Source organism: Trachurus trachurus (assembly GCF_905171665.1).
Source record: "Trachurus trachurus genome assembly, chromosome: 11".
NCBI classification, from domain to species: Eukaryota; Metazoa; Chordata; class Actinopteri; order Carangiformes; family Carangidae; genus Trachurus; species Trachurus trachurus.
Window position 1 is genome coordinate 7,240,421 of NC_139904.1, and position 16,970 is coordinate 7,257,390.

At 42.2% G+C, this 16,970-nt stretch overlaps 2 protein-coding genes across 2 annotated transcripts in view; both read right to left on the reverse strand.

Moving 5' to 3' along the window:
• Positions 1–424: 424 nt before the first annotated feature.
• On the reverse strand, positions 425–4,947 carry LOC310993684 (secretagogin-like; the record flags this gene model as incomplete). Its single annotated transcript, XM_083982114.1, has 11 exons — positions 425–550; positions 727–795; positions 927–986; positions 1,132–1,177; positions 1,407–1,462; positions 1,548–1,625; positions 1,795–1,851; positions 3,454–3,543; positions 3,759–3,842; positions 4,281–4,351; positions 4,878–4,947. 11 exons carry the CDS (start codon positions 4,945–4,947, stop codon positions 425–427), a joined length of 807 nt encoding a protein of 268 aa, XP_083838240.1.
• A 1,897-nt stretch (positions 4,948–6,844) lies between these two features.
• carmil1 (capping protein regulator and myosin 1 linker 1) overlaps positions 6,845–16,970 on the reverse strand; it is a 36,926-nt gene continuing 26,800 nt past the window's right edge. The window contains exons 27-38 of the mRNA XM_083981997.1: positions 16,399–16,574; positions 15,701–15,788; positions 15,443–15,604; positions 15,297–15,360; positions 13,039–13,307; positions 12,114–12,229; positions 11,127–11,655; positions 10,958–10,994; positions 9,983–10,165; positions 9,748–9,888; positions 7,439–7,591; positions 6,845–6,983 (exon numbers count right to left, since the gene is read on the reverse strand). Of these exons, the coding sequence (XP_083838123.1) occupies positions 6,871–6,983; positions 7,439–7,591; positions 9,748–9,888; positions 9,983–10,165; positions 10,958–10,994; positions 11,127–11,655; positions 12,114–12,229; positions 13,039–13,307; positions 15,297–15,360; positions 15,443–15,604; positions 15,701–15,788; positions 16,399–16,574 (2,031 nt within the window). The 3' untranslated portion in view covers positions 6,845–6,870. The remainder of the gene's footprint in view (positions 6,984–7,438; positions 7,592–9,747; positions 9,889–9,982; positions 10,166–10,957; positions 10,995–11,126; positions 11,656–12,113; positions 12,230–13,038; positions 13,308–15,296; positions 15,361–15,442; positions 15,605–15,700; positions 15,789–16,398; positions 16,575–16,970) is intronic.

Consider the following 16,970-nt stretch of genomic DNA (forward strand, 5'->3'; position numbering starts at 1 on the left):
ACAGAGAAGAAAAACAGAGCTGATGAAGATTTAACACATTTTACTGACCATCATTCATTTTAGTGATTTTACAATAATGTCATGCAAACAGTGTCACCACATTACAAAGAAGCAGCGTGCCATGCAGTCATGAAAAAAGACCATCATCATAAGATACCCGCTAGATAGCATTTTACATCTCAAGTCTATGATTAAACCACAGTGGCATAGATTCATACTGTATGTAACACACTTTATCTGCACTTTAATAGAGAAAAATATTGAAAATTGTGGGAATGTAATGACTAACATCGAAGTAAGAACCAGTCAGGGAGGAAACAGAAGAAAGGAGGGAGTAAAAAGTAAGGGAGTAAAGAAGGACAGAAGAGAGGGAAATGAGGAGTAGAGATGAAGGAAAGACATGAATGAGTGGATGTTGGGTTCGTCAGCTGAGTTTGAGGCCGAGACAGAGAGCCAGCTCGTTCTTCTGGATCTTTCCATCTCCGTTGATGTCGCAGTGACCCATCAGAGCTTTCCTGAACTTGTCCAGGTCTGTCCCACTGATGCTGGGCTGCAGGAGGGTTTAAAGATAAGTGGTCAATACCTGCTCTTAAAGAAAGTTATATTCCAGCTGTTGCCCAAGCCTCAATACAAACAAAGAACCAGTGCCAGTAAAACTAAGGTTGCTGTTGATGTAATGCATGAAGACTTTTAAGGTGAAAATTGATAAAGGAGGAAGTGTTTCACCTTCACCAGCTCCATCATGTCTTTGACAAATCCATCCACCTCCGGACCCTCCAATTCACCTGTCTGACTCTACACACACACACACACACACACAACAGTAATGACTTTATCCATAACATGATCAGAAAACAAGAACAAAACGTGTTGAATTCAGTAAACTGGAGGAACACCTCATTAAAAGCAGCTGAATTCACACTTACAACATCATAGTGAGCAAATATCTTCTCAAAGTCTCTCTTCCTATCCTCCTGGCTGCAGGCCTGACACCAAACACATCAGATAATTAAAACAACACATGTTCAGAGGAGCACAAAGTATTAATATGTTAATGAGAACATTTAAAGTGATGTTTAATGACTGGGGGCAGATCTGTGCTTGTTATTGTGAAATATTTATATTTCTTACATCCATCTTAAACTTCAGCAAGAAGTTTTCTTTCAGGGCCAAAATTCTGATGACAACAAGACACACATATAGAATTTATATATATTTAAATAAGACATTTAATATTTTACATTTCAAAGTAAAAGCATGAAATGACAGCAGGTTACAGGCACTTATTAAGGGTTATTTTATTGAAGACACTTTTTATTGATGAAAAAACTCATAAATTAACCTGAGTTTGTAATTTAAAAAAAAATAAGATTAAGTTTTCCAGTAAATGAAGTTTTAGTCAGTACCTGGCCAGGTCGTTTAGATCCAGTCTGCCATCTTTGTTTTTGTCAAACATCTTCATCTACAGAGGGAAAATTTGTCAGAATGTATTTATCATTAGGTGATGGACCAATCAGATGATCAACCACCACCACTCTGCTTGTTACCATGGTGTCAGTGTAGTCATCCAGTTTCTCAAGAGTGACTGACTTCCTGTGTTGGAGGAACAGGTCCTGAAGGAAGCCCTGAAGGACCAAACAAGACACAGGGATAACAAGATTTACCACGTCAATTATCATCAAAAGTTAATTGCTTAGAGGCAAAAAGACAGAAATTCAATGTAGAAGGACCTGAAACTGACACAACACAGATAAAAAACTGACATAGTTTGGTGTACGTTTTAATTTTAGTTACCTTGAGCTCGACAGCTGAGATGTATCCGCTGCTGTCTGTGTCGTAGTTTCTCCAGATCTGCAAACGATACAACAAAATCACTGAAAATACATCAAACATCTCAAAACTGAAGTCGAACCTGTTTCGTCCATTACAATGTTTGTCCTGAGGGAGGCGCTAAAAGAAAAGTCCTTCAGTATCCAACTGTCAGAATCTGTAGCTACAGACTGACAGATCTTAGGACCAAGAGTATTTAACAGCTTGGTCAGTACTGAAGAGCAAACTGTTGGAGACATCCTCCAGACCAGACAAGAATAAAGCCTCATTTCTGCTGAAGGAACTTTCCCAAAGAACTAGGAAGCTTTTGAAGAACTATGTGCATTTCTACCACAGGAACCAGAGTCTGAATTACTGTCTTGTGTAATTGACCTTCCACTAAATAAGTCGTAGTACTCTCTAGGTTCAGGAACTTTAGGGGGTGTGGTCTGCAGTACCGGACATTTTCGATGGCTCTAGTACTTGCTACATTGTTTTTCACCTGAATATAGAGTGTTTTTCCATTGTGGTTCAAGATGGAGTCAGCAACCTACAATGGAAAGGTCTATGTCGACATGTCAACAATGTGGAACGAGCTCAACATTATCCACCGCACCAAACATGTCCAGGAGAAGTTTCAAAAACTAAAGCGAGTTCAAAAAAAAAGTCAAGAACCACAACATGGTCATTGTCATTGACCGCATTCAAAGCATCGCCATCTTTCCTTGCGTCATCACTCGGCGTGGGTAAACAACATTTGAGTTAAACTGATTTGTATTACGTTAGCCGGCGTTAGCTGCAACTGCTAACGGTAACGGGCGCATGGCGTCTGTCCGACTACCCATTTCTCCGACCATACATTTCTTTATTTTTGCGTCCATTAGTCCGACCTCCCACTTCTCCGACTTAAGTAGCCCTAAAACTTAACCTTACCCTAAACCTAACCTTAACACTGTAGAATGAGTATTCGGAGAAATGAGCCGTCTGACTTTTGGGCAGTCGGACTGATGTATGCTCCCCAACGGTAACGGTAACATCAATGTTGATATGACACCCTTGCTAATGTAATATAAGATAGGAAAGCAGTAAAACTGTGGATAGTCAACGCACACCCGAGATACTATTCACGTTATTCAAGCCTGGAAGAAGCTTGTATTTTTAGCCGATATCAGATGTTGTGGTGAACACCGGAACGTTAAATAGCTCAATGGTTGTTGTGTGATGGCGTTGAGACTTCCCACCCGTAATGATGACGTTTAGCAAAAATGGTGATGCTATGAATATGGCTGATTGGCCTGATTTGGATACTCCTCCCTGGACTTTTGGACTGCGGTCATGGAAATGCAGTCAGCAATGGGCCTTGGTAAACTTTTGGCTCCTGAAGAAAAATACCTGGAACTAAAAAGATCCCAAAACTAAATGGTCTAGATACTTTTTGGTTGAAATGCACCATAAGATTTTGTCCCCATCTGATAAAGTCTTTACTTCAATCACATTAGCATAAGTGTTTTAACCCCACATCCTAAACTATCATTAATTCTGTCTTTGTATTACTTATGAATGGATATAGTATGGCGAAAATCAATGATTCTCCCTTTTTTCTGGGAACCTCCCTGATGTTGATGAACCCGTTCTGGACCTCACCCTCATGAACTCCACGCTGTTGTTCAGCGGCGTCTCTCTGCGAAACAGAAGCAGGAAGTTTTCTTCCTCTGGCAGCATCATGGCGGCCAACTGGAGGAAGAGGAGTTGTGTTGGTTCTGCTTTCTTTATGTGATACAATTGACAATTTGCAATCACCTACGTATTGTTACAACTGTTGATCTACACCGACACCTGAACCATTGCCTATTTCAACCTCACTTCCTGTTTCTGACCTGCTGGTTTAAATCCTATTGCTGACATGATCTTGACGTGTCGTCCTCTGTTAAAGCAGTAGGTGCTCGTACCTCTTGGATCTGCAGACGTTTGTCGGCTGCAGCATCGAATCTCTCTCTGAGTCGTCTGATTGTGTCCTCAGTTATCTCCTCTCTCTGGAAAACCAACATGGACACAATGCACAGGTCATCTTCTGCCTTTAGGGGTAAATTGATCAAGATAAGTGCACTGGTGAACACAAGACATCTTGGAGGAGCTGCAGATGTTTACTCAGCTAATTCCTCTATTAATGAAAAATCCAGATATTCAGTACTAAACTGTCATGACCAAGATCTAACACTGACAAATGCTCTGGTTTCAGAACCAATAGGAATATTTGGGATTTAATGGAAGTGGTAAAGTACAATTTAGATATTTAATGTGCAACAGTTATTTGTTGTACCTTCAAGAAAACAATCAATTCAGTCCCTTCGATATTTAACTGTAATTTTCTGTCACAATTGAACGTTTCTGGCTCTAGCGCCCCCCTGTGGCTCCTTCATTTTATCAACAGGTAGGTTGAAAGAGATTTGAATTGTATTTTCTCTCTTTACCTTCATCCCTCGTTTTTCCAACATGCGCTGAAAGAAGGCGTCCAGCTGTTTTCCATCGATGTAACCATTGTCTAAAAACACACACACAAACAAACAGATGTCACAGCAACAACCTCAGTTAACTGTTCATGTTTGTATTAAATAAATTATAACATAAAATTATAAAGGAAACAGAATCAAGATGGTTGATCCAATATACTATAATATAATATTCGATATGTATTTATATTAGCTATTATTATCAGTTTGCATCTAATGTATCTAATTTGTAATGGAACTAAATAAACAGAATTACTGAAACAATAATTAACACTATTACCAATTTAAACTGCTTTATCGTGTTAATAAATGCTCTAGTTTGGAAAAACATTACGAAAAACACTATGAGAATCTTAATTCTCAAGTTTCAATGATGCATCACACAATGTCATAATATAATTGAGCTGAACCTTTGTTTAACTCAAATAACAGCAGCAATAACAGAACATGTTAATTCTCTCAATAATGAACAGAGTTGTTATAGGCTATAATAAGTTCAAGGTAAATGTTATGACGGAGTCGGTGTCACATTGACGTCAGACAATGAATCGTTCTCACCGTCAACGTCGAAATGTTGCCAGATCTGGAGAAAACCTGCAGCGTCCAGACCGTCCAGAGAGACGTCCATGGTGCTATAGAGACCAGAGAGGAGGACGAGCTGAAAAACAACAAGAGGAAGAAGAGGAGGAGGAGACTCTTCTAGAGATGGAGAGAGAGAGAATATTATCCCGATTTCATCTCTGGGGTGAGAGAAATGAAAGAGGAGAGTTTCAACAACTTGTTTTTGAAGGGAGGAGAGACAGAGAGAGGGAGAGAGGATGAGAGTGGGAGGCAGTAGAGGAGGGGGCAGAGAAGGAGAGAGAATGAGGGGAGGGAAAGAGAGAGAGGGGTTGAGAGAATAAGGGGGTGGGGTGAGAGGGGGAGAATCAGAGAAGAGAACAGGGTGTGAGAGCGAAGGAGAGGGGTGAGGAGAGTGGGAGAAGGTTGAGAGAGAGAGGGGAAGGAGTGAGAGGGTGAAAGCAAAAGGAAAGGGAAAGAGGGGGGAGAAAAAGGAGAGGGGGCAAGAGAGGAGGGGAGAGAGAGAGACAGAGAGAGACTGAGTCGTAGCAGTAAATCAGTTTTTATTGATATAAACAAACGATACAGAAACGAGCGACGTCTCACAAACATGAACAATAAAAACTTTTTAAAATAAAAATATTTTTCCCAGTAAAAAAAAAAAAAAACCATCACCGTGAAAGTGAAGTGAAGATCAATAATAAATCAATAATCAATATAATCATACAGTATAAACCCCAGAGTTTGTGTGTTTGACTCTGATCTCTCTAGTGTTAGTTTATATTTACACTGACACATAAAAACATCTGTAAGTGCAGCAGTTCTTGACTCACGATCAATCGGTGTGATCGGTGATCGTGAGGATACAGCAGCAGCAGCAGAGGTGATAGCAGAGCAACATCTGGAATCAATAATATGTCAAATGGGGGGAAATGATCTGATTGGTTGATTGGCGACACCTCGGCTGCTCTTTCTTCTCCGCCCACTCAGGAAGGAGGAGGAGCAACAACGGAGCCTTTCAAAATAAAATACACCCTCAATTTTCATTCATTGGACCTTTTTTTTTTTTTAGCAAAACATGAGTTTTCCAGTCACATCTGGACACAAACACTGGATCTTCTTCAACATCTGTAACTTTTCTTGACTCTTGATCCGAATCTTTCTCATTTTCATTCATGTCTGTCTGTTTCTTTTTTTTTTTTTTTTTAGAAATGCTGCCCTTGAAGTCTGAATAAAAATGACTCTGTTTGACATTGATGTTTATTCCCAGGTTGAAGCTGGAATATTTTCTAAACATGGACAGGAGGAATGATTTGAATAAACAAAAAAAAAAGACCAACAACCCTGATTTGCAGCAGATTTATAATGTTGAAGATAAAAAACTGAGTGTAAATTCCTATGAAAGCTGAGGGCGACATCACACATCATCAGCTCTGTTAGGTTAGCACTGTTAGCATCGCTGACGTCCTGTTAAAAATAAAAGTGAGAAAAACAAGCAGACTCATTTGTTTCAGTCTGATTCAGTCTCGTTGGTGATAAAATATGTAAAAAAAAAAAAAGACTTGAGGGTTTTGAACTCTTTGTTGTTTTTTTTTGTTTCCTCCTCTGACAGGTAAAAAAAAACAAAAAACGTCTGTGTCGGGTCGTTATCTCCAGACGAGCTGATGGTTAGTTCACTTGCTGCGTTGTGAAGTAAACACAACCAAAGACCAACCAAACAGCCAGACTCGTCCTACTCAGTGCTTTGGACTAATTGAGCTCTTTTTATATCCGGAGCTTCTGCTCGGCTCTTTATGGTCTGTTGACGAGAGACGGTGATAAGACTGCGGCCGATCATCTGGACTGATCCAAGGTCGGGAAACTCCCCTGATAACGGCGTTCAGCCTCGTTCCGTTCAGTAAAGGTTTATGGCGTCCCTCATGTTTACACGAGTCGGTTACTGTCCACTGTGTGATTGTCCCCATGGTGAAGGAAGGAGCTTTTAAAACGACCTTCAGACTGACGGAGGGTCGTCCCCGGACTCGTCCTCTGATTTGTTCTCTGACGGAGTTTGAGCCTCCTCTTCGGCTGGACTGAGATCTGTGTCGGCCACAGATGGAGGCCGCACTGAAGAGGACAGACAGAAAGAAAGAAAACGATAAATTTAGGTCTTAAAAGCATAACAACCTAGCCTAGAAATCTAGCTGCACCCTAGCGGCAGCAAATATATCTGTTCCGTAGGTGGGTCTAGAAACGAGCCATAGGAACTTTTTGAGTCTCGAACACCGTTTGTGTTCACCAATCACAGCGCTCTATCTGTTTAGAGAGTCGTTGGGCGGGCTTAACGCGATGACGACATACATTTTAATTGGCTTGTCAGGCTAACGTCATCCTGCTCTTTGCTCTGATTGGTCGTAGTAGCACTACCCTATTGCGTGCAGAGGCAGTTTGAAAGACAGCCTTCATCCCGCCCCCTGGATTGAGCCGAGGTCTACCGGTCGTTTCCAGACTAATGATATAGTCTGGCTTGTCAGGCTAATAAAAACCTAAAATTTCAAAACAGTCTTAGAAAACAGACGAACCATGAGCAGGGAGGGACCTGGTGCGCTCCCGCTCGTCCTCCTCGGCTGTCGGTGGACTGGCTGAGCTCTTCAGAGACGACCACTGTCTGCCGCCGCCGCCAGGTGTCGAGCCTGGTGCCTCAAATGCATCTCCACCGTCTCCAGAAAAGTCAACTGTAGGAAATAAAAAGAAAACCTGATGTGTCACACGAAGTTGTGTCACTGGAAACATCTGGAACTGAGATGAAGAAAAACTGAGAAAAAAAAACATGCAAATATATGACGTATTGGTTTTAAAGGTTCCACGTTTTACAGTTTTCCTGTTTTAAAGAACCAAAAACCATCTCAAGTGTAGTTTTCACATCTGGAGTTGTGGTTACAACAGTCAGTGTGTGAGCCAATCAGGAGAGAGGGATATCTGAGTCCCTCTTCTGATTGGCTGGCTGACTGTTTTTTGTGTCATCCAACAGAAATGTAGCAGATTTCACGTAAAACACCCAGAGAAACCAAATCCTGCAAGTGTTGTATGGTAGGTCCAGGTGGGCAGGGCTTGGTCACTGCTTTGTTGTGACATCACAAAGTGACAGGAAGTCCTGACGGCTGGTTTTAAGGCTCAGTTTCTGAATACAGGCTGTGTGCATTTCTCTGTGGACTGGGGCTTTGATACTTTCACAGTATTAATATAGAACCTAGAGCTGCTTTATAATCACACTACACATCAACATCTACCTTTATACTGTATGGAGCTTTAATACAAACATCTACCTTTATACTGTATGAAGCTTTAACACAAACATCTACCTTTATACTGTATGGAGCTTTAACACAAACGTCTGCATTTATTTATACAATATCGGACCTTTAATCCAACAAAATTCATCTAAAAAGAAAGACAGATTTCTCCTCTTCCTTACTGAATGGACAGAAAACAAAAATAAATCCTGTATCCTGTTTTTTTTTAAAATGTTCATTATTTATGTCTCATGTCCAACACAGATGTGCAAAATGTGCCTTTTGTGTTGGGCGATTTTTTGTTTTTAAAAACAACATCTTCCTGCATCACAGCAGACGACTTTTTGATTACACAGAAGCTGTTTTAAGGAAAAACACAGACTTCCTGTGAGTGTTAATTACACAAGTCGAGTGTTAAACCGCACACACACACACACACACACACACACACACACACTCTGACACTTGGACATGTCAAGTACAGGCTGGGACTGGATGCATGTGCTTGGCTTCAGATGTCCTGTGTGTGGAGGCGTCAAACGCGGCTCTGAAAGCGTTCATTAAACAAGCTGTCGCCTGTTAAACTCAGTGTTACACTGTCAGCGATGCTGCGGCTCACAGGCAGAAAACCTTCATCACTGAGAGAGAGAGAGAGAGCATATAGGAGGAGGGGATATTACCCAGAAGCCACTGCTGCCTGTCTCAGTCTCAGTGGTTTCTATTTTTCAGTGTGTTTAGATTTTTCTTCTCTCTTTTCATTTTACGTTGTATTTTAAAAAACTGAATTATTTTAAAATAGTTTATTTAATGCAAACAGAAAAGAGAGAGAACAAATACATTATATATGCTACATATTTTATCTTTTTAGTATTGTCAACAAATTAAGTTAAAGTTTAATTTCTTTAAGGGGACGATTAAAGAAGAAATAATCAGTGTAAATATTATTTTACATCACTGTTTATTTTCTGAATGCCCTCTAATAAGATCAGTTAGGAACTATATCATAGGATCATTCATTATTATTATGGGTTACTCCACTATGACATTTAAATTCAGGAGTGAATTAAATACATATTTAATGTATCTAACATCCAAAGTATGATTTTTGATTTCATACATTACACAGGTCTGGAAAAGTATGGAAAATGGAAACTATTGTACTATGGAAATGTATTTATCTTAATACTTATCTGGGTTTGGTCTTATCTGACGTAATTTGGGTTAATTATTTTGCTGTTGTACCTAGCTACAATCTCCTGGAAATTATTTGGTGAAATAATGGCATACAAATTCAGAATAATGAAAACAAATGTTTAATTGGATGATTTATTTACATGATACACATCTATTTAATCAAATGTCACAAAATTATTTGAATTTCTGGAAATTAGGGTCTGGAAAAAGTCTGGAATTTTGAAATTTCAAATGTGTAGGAACCCTGTAATATAAATGTAGTCTAGTTTATTTAGTAGTTTCTATAGTTTATTCTTATAAAAATTAGGTTTTTTATTTTGTTTAATCTTGTAACATAACTATTTATACTGCAACAAATCCCTAAAATGCCTAATATGAACTGATTTGTGTTGTGCACCACCAACCGTCCAGTGATGGAGACTGGGGTCCTGCAGAGCTGCTGCTGGTGCTCTCTCGCTCCTGCTCCGATGGCGCCCTCTTGAGGCGAGGAGCAGGAAGTGGTCCTTTAGAGGGGGAGCTGCCAGACGGAGCCTCAGCAGAGTCGTCTGAGAACCACACATCAATAAAAGAACCAATGAATCGACTCTGGGAACAAATAAGGCGATAATAAAGAACAATGTGATCTCCTGGTCCACCTACCATGAATAGAGGAGCTGCTCGTTCTGGGACTGGTCGGACTGGTTGAACTGGTTGGACTGGTTGGACTGGTGTGGCCAGCGGTGTGAAGCCCCTGTGGTTTGGCGGCCTGAGGTGGAGGTGGTTTGGGGGTGACGCTGGGGGGTTTGGATCTGGGAACTGGCTCTGGTTTGGCCTCATCAGCATCTGGAGGGACAACAGGTCTGATTTAACTTTGTATTTGATTAATGAGCGTCAGTACTGTGGTGAGAATAGTGCAGATATCTCCAGTAGTTAGGGGTCAAAGTCTTCAACACAACACAATACAATGATGAATTTAGAGGGATAGTTCAACATTTTGGCAAACTGGCCCATTGCCATAATCCCTATAGTCAGAGCAGTAGGTTCGTTACCTTTAATTGTCGGTGCAAGCTATTTTTAGAATGGCGGAGCAGAGGCTAATGGGATTTCTTGGTTTCCCTCATCAAACTCATCAAATACACAATCCAACAACTCCAAAACACTCTGGTGGACAAGTTGTGACCTGCACATTCACCACGCTATGAGATAATAACAGAACGTTACCAGACAGAGTTGTTTTAGAGGTTAATGCAGAGACTGAAGGCAACACGTATCAGCGGTTTTGCATGAATTTACCTCTAAAACAACTCTGTCTGGTAACGTTGTGTTATTATCTCATAGCGTGGTGAATGTGCAGGTCACAACTTGTCCACCAGAGCGTTTTGGAGTTGTTGGATTGTGTATTTGATGAGTTTGATGAGGGAAACCAAGAAATCCCATGAGCCTCCGTAGCGTAGCTCTGAGCAGCTCACGGCTCTGCTCCGCCGTTCTAAAAATAGCTTGCACCGACAGTTAAAGGTAACGAACCTACTGCTATGACTATAGGGATTATGGCAATGATGATAATGAAACCGCAACATTCAACCTTCTTGTGGCTGTTAAATCCAACACATGTGACAGGATGTTGAATAAACTCACCTTTGTCACCGTCCGTCTTGTCGGTCAACGACTCAGACTGAAAACGGAGACAGAGAAAATGTCACCTCGTTTATTCTGCTTCAAACTCAAAAGCAGAACCTCCTGATACTTTGTTTTCAAGCTCTTTCAATATATTGACTATTGACTATTGACTATCGACTCGACCCACCTTCTTCACAGCCATCCTCGCCCTCATCTCCGCCATCAGGTCCATTCCCATCACAGGAACCCCAATATGTCGGGGTATGTGTGGATGCTCCTTCTTCTCCACCACCTCCTCCTGCTGCTGCTGCTGCTCCTCCTTCTCCTTCTCCTCCTCTGCAGCAGCAGCAGCAGCAGCGGTCGGACCGAACTCCACCTCAAAGTCCGTGTGGTTCGAGGACGGAGCCCTGTGGAGCTCCTGATGGGACTCGAACACGGCTGCAGCGGGTTTCGCGGGCGGCGTCGGTGGCCGTAGGGGCGTCGGCGTCGGTGTCGATGTCGGCGTCACCTCCTCGGTCACGGGGCTGACGGGCGTAGCGGGTGCGGGGGTGATGGAGGAGGCGGGCTGGGGTGGGGTGATGGCGGCGGCTCCGTGGCTCTTCTCTGAGCGCGACGTCCGGGATTTGATGAGGTTGAAGAAACCGCTCTTCCTGGACTCGCGTTTCTTATCTGCCGATTCCTGCGAGCTGGACGGTTGACCTCGGACGGAGGGAAGTCTGACGGAGATAAAATTAGAAATTTTCGGAATTAGAAAAGTACACACGGGAATTTGATGCTAATGTTATCTACGTGGCCATAGCAACACTTTAAATAGTTCTTTAAAGCAGAAGTAAGCGATCCGGTCGTTTTGGCTAACTTCCTGTCAGCCGATGGAGTTAGCAGTTCCCGCCCTCGTCCCTACGTCACCACATTCACGCGCATCCCTTGGCTACACACACAGAGAGGACCGCCCCTTCATGCCGTTCTCTCTCCTCATTGGATAAAGGTTGTAGGATACAAGGAAAGTTTTCTCCTCGGCTTACAGCAGAGCAGAGTGACTGACAGACCCGTGTTTCAGACCAAACACTCTATGTAAGTGATTGCTGTCGGAAGATACAACTATTTAAGACTTATATTAACACAAACATTCCGCTTACTTCTGCTTTAAAGTAACATAAACATTGGAAAATCTCACTTGAAGCCGAGTTTGGTGACTTTCTTGGAGAAAAAGTCGTCCAGACCCTCGTCCAGTTTTCCCATGTTGCTGTTCTGCTCCGGCTCTTGTGGCGCTGAGCTGCTGGCTACTTCCCGCTGAGAGGTCGATGGTGGCAAGAAAATAAAAGCACAAAATGGTCATCAATAATGTTTTAATCAATGGTCAATTGATTGATCCTTGAGATTTCGCTGACAGATCAGTGCCGTTTTTTCTGATTTCAAGTAATGACTTTTGGAAAAGATAAACATAAAATCAATCTTTAAAGGGTTGAATAGGAAAAACATGTAGTTTTATTAAAGTGATAGTTCACCCAAAATTGAAATTTCACTCATTATCTACTCACCCTCATGTCGACTAAGGGCTGGGAGAAGTATCAGAGTTATCCGTGGCTTCTCTGAGTTACAGGGGGTCTCGGCGTAGCAGTGCATGTCCATATAACGGTTGCAAATGGATACCAACTGTCTTCGTAATAAAAAGACACACCAAAAAACATCCAAATACCTCCATAGTGCTCGTATGTAATGTCCGTCTTGTATTGAAGCCCCGAATTGTGAAATTGTCCCGAAAAAAATTAGTCTATATTTCAAGCTTGTTTGCAGCGGACATTACATACGAGCAGCATGGAGGTATTTGGATGTTTTTTGGTGTGTCTTTTTGTTACGAAGACAGTTGGTATCCATTTGCAACCGTTATATGGATGCCGAGACCCCCTGTAACTCAGAGAAGCCACGGATAACTCAGAAACTTCTCCCAGCCCTTAGTCGACATGAGGGTGAGTAGATAATGAGTGAAATTTGAATTGTGGGTGAACTATCCCTTTAAAAAATAAATCACTTTTTATTTTCTATTTTAATTAACTCTTATTATAAACTGTGAATAAATGCTTATGACTGATGACACCTACACGAGGTCGACTGGGTTTCGTCCTCTTCTTTGGTTTGGGTCGATGTTTGGTTCGATGCTCCAGCGTCATGTGCTCCACAGGCGGCAGCTCGCTCAGACACACAGAGTCTGCGTGCGGTGGAGCGGCAGCGGCGGGCGGGGGAGGGGGGAGGTCTCCCTGGTAGACCGACATCCTGTCCGATGACTGTGAGGGAGGAGGGGGAGGAGGAGGGGGGTCCTCCACGTGGATGGGAACCTCCTCCAGAGCTTTGTCCAGGTCGAACTCCATCTCTGTTACAGACAAAATCAAAACCATGATAAAACAGTTAGTACAATAATACAATTAGTGAAGCCTCTCATTGGAATTAACACTGGAAATAAAGAAAGACGTCAAACTCCAAACAAGCTGAAAGTCATTTTTTAACATGTTCTTTAACTAAGCAGTCGAATAAAAAGAGATATTGGCCCTCATTTATCAAACTTGCGTAGGATCTGGTGTAGATTCTGGTGTAAATATCAGTGTACGGCAAGTGTCACGTGTGATTTACTAAAAGTGTGTACGCTGCTGATTTCGGTGTAGAACCGGCGTGGTGGTGATGAATCCGGCGGCTGAAAACGAGCGTAATTTAAATGTCACGCCCCGATATATTCCTGCTTTAGAGGCGTCGCCCTGCCCCTTTTACGACATGGAGACACGGAAGACGGCCAAGAAGAGGGACTTTACTGGCGTTACCGCGTTGAACAGGGAGAGGGCGGCAACATTAAATATCTGGACATTGATAGATTGATAGATTTTGTGATTGATAAGCGTCATCCCGGTGGATGGAGGCTGCCGACGCACATGTCACCGACCACGTCAGGAAACCCAGCGACCTCATGAAATGCTCCTGCAGTTTACTAAACACAAGTGACTGAGGAGAAATCATAGGCATATTACTGCTGCGAACGCGACTTTATAACCATCAGCACCGCTGGCATGGTTCGGCTGATGGAGGGATGTGAAACACCGGCCCGATGTCCCGCTGACAGGTCCCGGTGACGGGGGAAAAAAAAAACACTCCGCCGCGGAGATCAGCTGCACCTGGACAGGTAGCGGAGCCCCCCCCCCCCCAACCGGGCTCCGGTGTCCGGCAGAGAGAGAGACTGAGGAGCCGTCCGGTCATGCTCTGGTGCAGGAGATGTTGGAAGTTTGTGTGTGTGATCTACAATAACAGGTCTGTCTGTCATTGACTGTTTGTGTTTACACAGCTGATTAACGAGCATCTGTCACGTCGTGGTTTTTAATTCATCTCAGTTGCCCAAAATAAAAGTCGAGTTATATTTTCAACACGGACTTGGTTTTATCGTTTCTTTTTTTTTTTTTGGCTACTTTTTATATTTTTATCAATATAAACAACAACAACATGTGGTCCACATCGCTGCGTTATTAGACTATGGTTTAATAATCATTCTGACACAGCAGCACTCCTTCCTGCATGTTTTACGCTGGTTCCAAATGTGCGTACACCTGGTCAGAGCTGGCGTGAGATTTGTGCGTACCGTACGCTCACACTCAGATTAATAAATGCCGATCCTTGCGGTGAATTTGGTGTACACCCATTTTTTTGGTGTACGCAAGTTTCATAAATGAGGGCCATTGTGTGTGTTTATTTACAAAGACATGAAAGAAGAGTCGTAGATAATATTACTAATTGAGTTTTAAATAAACAACAGATGTTTTGATGTATAAAAAAGGAGTTTTATCTGAAGATGTTACTGAACAAAAACACTGTCAATGTCTCTTTAGATATGAGACATAAAGTTGATGAAACAACACACCTCATTTTAAAATTTTAAAATTTTGTTTCGGCCCTTTTGCATTAGTATTATATCATTTTTAAATTATGTATTGCACTAAAATTATGTATCACAGTATTTAGCCTATGTCTAGGTTGATCCCTTTGCATTTGTAATGTATATTCTATTGTTTTAGACATAGTAGGATATATTTTATCATATACTTCCTCTTTGTATCCTATCTATCTATCTATCTATCTATCTATCTATCTATCTATCTATCTATCTATCTATCTATCTATCTATCTATCCATCTATCTATCCATCTATCCATCTATCCATCTATCTAAAAAACTGTAGAAAATTTAATTAGAGCTCCAATCCAGAGCTGACTTTCATTATTATAATAATGTGACCAGGAAATATGAAGGGCAGTGACAAAGTACTTGAAAGACCAACAAAGGGGATTGTGTTTAATTTCAGAGGATTTTCTGCATCACTCACCAAACGCCACGGAGACGGGACGCAGCATCCGGACCAGAATACTCTTCCTCTTGGATTTAGTCATCTGAAAACAGAAAACAACATGTTTTATGTTGTTGTTTTTACTTCTGTCTTCTCTAAATACCTTAAATTCATCACTCTCTCACCATGCAGATGTCCTCCAGTCCGTGCTGCCGGTCCCGCTCCTGGATTTGTTTCTGCTCATGGTCCTGGTTCTCTGGTTGAAGGACCGTCTCATCCAGGACCTCCGCCTCCATCGGAGGCTCCGGACGCAGCAGCGGCTGACCCTTCCTGGTCAGGTGGTCGGACTGGAGGAGAGGGAGAGAGGGAGGGAGGGATGAATGGATGGGAAGACAGAATAAAAAGAAGAGATATACAGACAGACAGACAGAGAGGAGACTCACCAGAGTGTGTTGTGACCTGGACAGAGACTCCAGGATCTCATCCACGATGCGGTCGGACAGAAACGACGCCATGCTGAGCTTCACTTCACTAGAAAGAAGAAGAAAGAAAAACAAGAAAATTTAAAAAGTTGGATCACAGTTTACTGGATATATTGATTTTTAATGAAGTATATGATCATTCATCTTTAAAATGTGAGAGAAAAAAAACTATAAATAAGGAAACAAAGTTCTGTTTCAAACTGTCCATAAATTAGGTAATCATCAGTTATTCATTCCTAATCCTGCCTATTTTCATCAACCTCTTCACTTTCCTTTACCACTGAGATATAAAAAAAACCCAGGATAGCAGCTGAACAAACTCACAATAAAACAAAATACAACATATATATAAATAAAGCCAAAAATCGATCTCACGGCCACATATCTCAGTCACCACCTTTCACAGCAGATGTATCTTATTTTACTGTAGATCTTTCTGCAGATTATTCCACGTCAAAGGTGCTGAAACAAGAATCTGTCAAACCCTGTGGTTCATTAAAAAAAATATTTAAAAATCCAAGCTTTTTGTGTACAGGTCATTTTTTTATAAGTTAAATCTGCAAAATAAACAGTTTATATTTTGTTCGAACCATGAGAATCAGCAAAGAAACGTCAGAGATCAGTTTGTGAATGAAACACATGACAGAAATATTTGAGACCTGATCTTGTTGATGATGTCGACCCCCGACTGCTCCAGCAGCGTCGTGGTGACGAAGCTGCGGGGAATCGTCATCCTCCCCGAGCCGCCCCTCAGCAGCTCCTGACGAAGGCTGCTCCTCTTCATCACGTGGGGGCAGAGGCCCTCGGCCGCGTCCACCATGGACACCAGCATCGCCTGAGAGAGGAGGAGGAGGAGGAGGAGGGAGAAGAGGAGGAGGAGGGGGAGGAGGAGGAGGAAGAGGAAGAGAAAGAGAAGGAGGAGGAAGAGGAGCAGGAAGAGGGGGAGGAGGAGGAGGAGGAGGATAAGGAGGAAGAGGGGGAGGATAAGGAGGAAGAGGGGGAGGAGGAAGAGAAGAAGAAGGAGGAAGATGAGGAGGAAGAAAAAGAGGAGGAGGAGGACGAAGGGGAAGAGGAGGAGGAGAAAAAGGAGGAGGAGGAGGAAGAAAAGAAAAAGGAGGAGGAAAAGGAGGAAGAGGAGGGGGAGGAGGAGGAGGAAAAGGAGGAAGAGGAGAAGGAGGAGAAGAAGGAAAAGGAGGAGGAAGAGAAGGAGGAAGAGGAAAAGGAGGAGGAG